The sequence below is a fragment of the Mesitornis unicolor genome, unplaced genomic scaffold (assembly GCF_000695765.1).
Source record: "Mesitornis unicolor isolate BGI_N332 unplaced genomic scaffold, ASM69576v1 scaffold8944, whole genome shotgun sequence".
NCBI lineage: Eukaryota > Metazoa > Chordata > Aves > Mesitornithiformes > Mesitornithidae > Mesitornis > Mesitornis unicolor.
In genome coordinates this window covers 41,921-43,395 of record NW_010179452.1, presented here as the reverse complement: position 1 = coordinate 43,395, position 1,475 = coordinate 41,921, and the positions used below count along the sequence as shown (strand labels likewise).

General features: G+C 56.5%; 1 protein-coding gene across 1 annotated transcript; it reads left to right on the top strand.

Moving 5' to 3' along the window:
• The first annotated feature begins 419 nt into the window (after positions 1 to 419).
• NXPH3 (neurexophilin 3) lies at positions 420 to 1,217 on the top strand. Its single transcript, XM_010182790.1, has one exon. The coding sequence runs from the start codon at positions 420 to 422 to the stop codon at positions 1,215 to 1,217; it is 798 nt and encodes a 265-aa protein (XP_010181092.1).
• The last annotated feature ends 258 nt before the right edge of the window (positions 1,218 to 1,475 follow it).

Sequence of the window (1,475 nt, the reverse complement as noted above, 5' to 3'; positions counted from 1 at the left end):
AGTCCTGCCCCGCTGCTCCCGGCTCCGTCCCTCCACGGGCCCACGGCAGTTTTGGAGGTCAGGAGAGGGGTCCATGGGACATGCAAGAGCGGTGCCAAGGCCACGAGGTGGGCACCCTTGTTTCAGGTGGGTGCCCCTCCACATAGCACCCTCTCCGCGGCATCCGCAGAGGTGCCCCGGGTGCAAGCGCTCTGCCCTGCGAGAGGAGCTGCTGCCAGGCTGTGCCATCGGGGAGGAAAATGTGCCCGTCCCAGCTCCCTTCACCCATTCCCCAAGCAACCATGAGAGGAGAATGAGAGCAGGGAAAAATTACTACCAGAAGGGAAATCTGGACCGTAGAGAGGAATGGCAAGAGAAAAGGGAAATAAGGAAAGCAAGGATGGGAGAGAGGATGAATGGGTCATGGCTGGAGAAGTGGAATGACTCTGGAGTACAAAACTGGGCAAAGGGGGCAGACACCCATCACCCATCCCTCACTCTCCACCATTCAGGTGATCTGCGGCCAAGAAGAACCAGGGAAAGGTGCAGAGCAACCCAAGACCCAGGAGAGAGCTGAAACGCAGAAGATGAGAGGGCTGCTCTCACCAAAGTCCTTCTTAACCCCGACCTTACTGCAGAACATGACTCTCCTGGAGCTGGTGAGCAGCTCACGGGAGCTATGGGATATCCTGGACAACCTGTCCGAGCGGGACCACGCTCCACACCCCAGGGGACAGCGGGACTTGGGGCCAGCCTCAGGCAAGCTTAAAAAAATTTTTGGCTGGGGAGATTTCTATTCCAATATCAAGACAGTGAAGTTGAACCTCTTGATCACCGGGAAGGTGGTTGATCACGGCAATGGCACGGTCAACGTCTTCTTCCGACACAACTCTACCGGGCAAGGGAACATCTCTGTCAGCCTCGTCCCCCCCACCAAGGCGGTGGAGTTCGACCTGGAGCAACAGATCTTCATCGAGGCCAAAGAATCCAAAATCTTCAACTGCCGCGTGGAGTACGAGAAAGTGGACCGTGCCAAGAAGACCACGCTCTGCACTTACGACCCGTCCAAGACCTGCTACCACGAGCACACCCAGAGCCACGTCTCGTGGGTCTGCTCGAAGCCCTTCAAAGTCATCTGCATCTACATCACCTTCTACAGCATAGACTACAGGCTGGTGCAGAAAGTGTGTCCTGACTACAACTACCACAGCGATGTCCCCTACTACCCCTCGGGATGACGCGCTCTGCCCATCTCAGGATGCCCCGGTGATGAGGGGGTGCTGGGGGGGGCGGGGGGAGGGATGGGGACGGTTTTGTAAGCAGGGGTGGTCCCTAGAAACCAGAGGTGAGGAAGAAAGAGGAGGATTTCCCATGTTCCCCAAAAACTCCAATGTCAAGAGAAAGAATTTCAGGTTATGGGGTATCAGCGTCACTAAACCTGGCCTGGATCCGTGGTCTTTAGAGACTGAGATGTGAAGGCAGGGGCTGAATCCAGG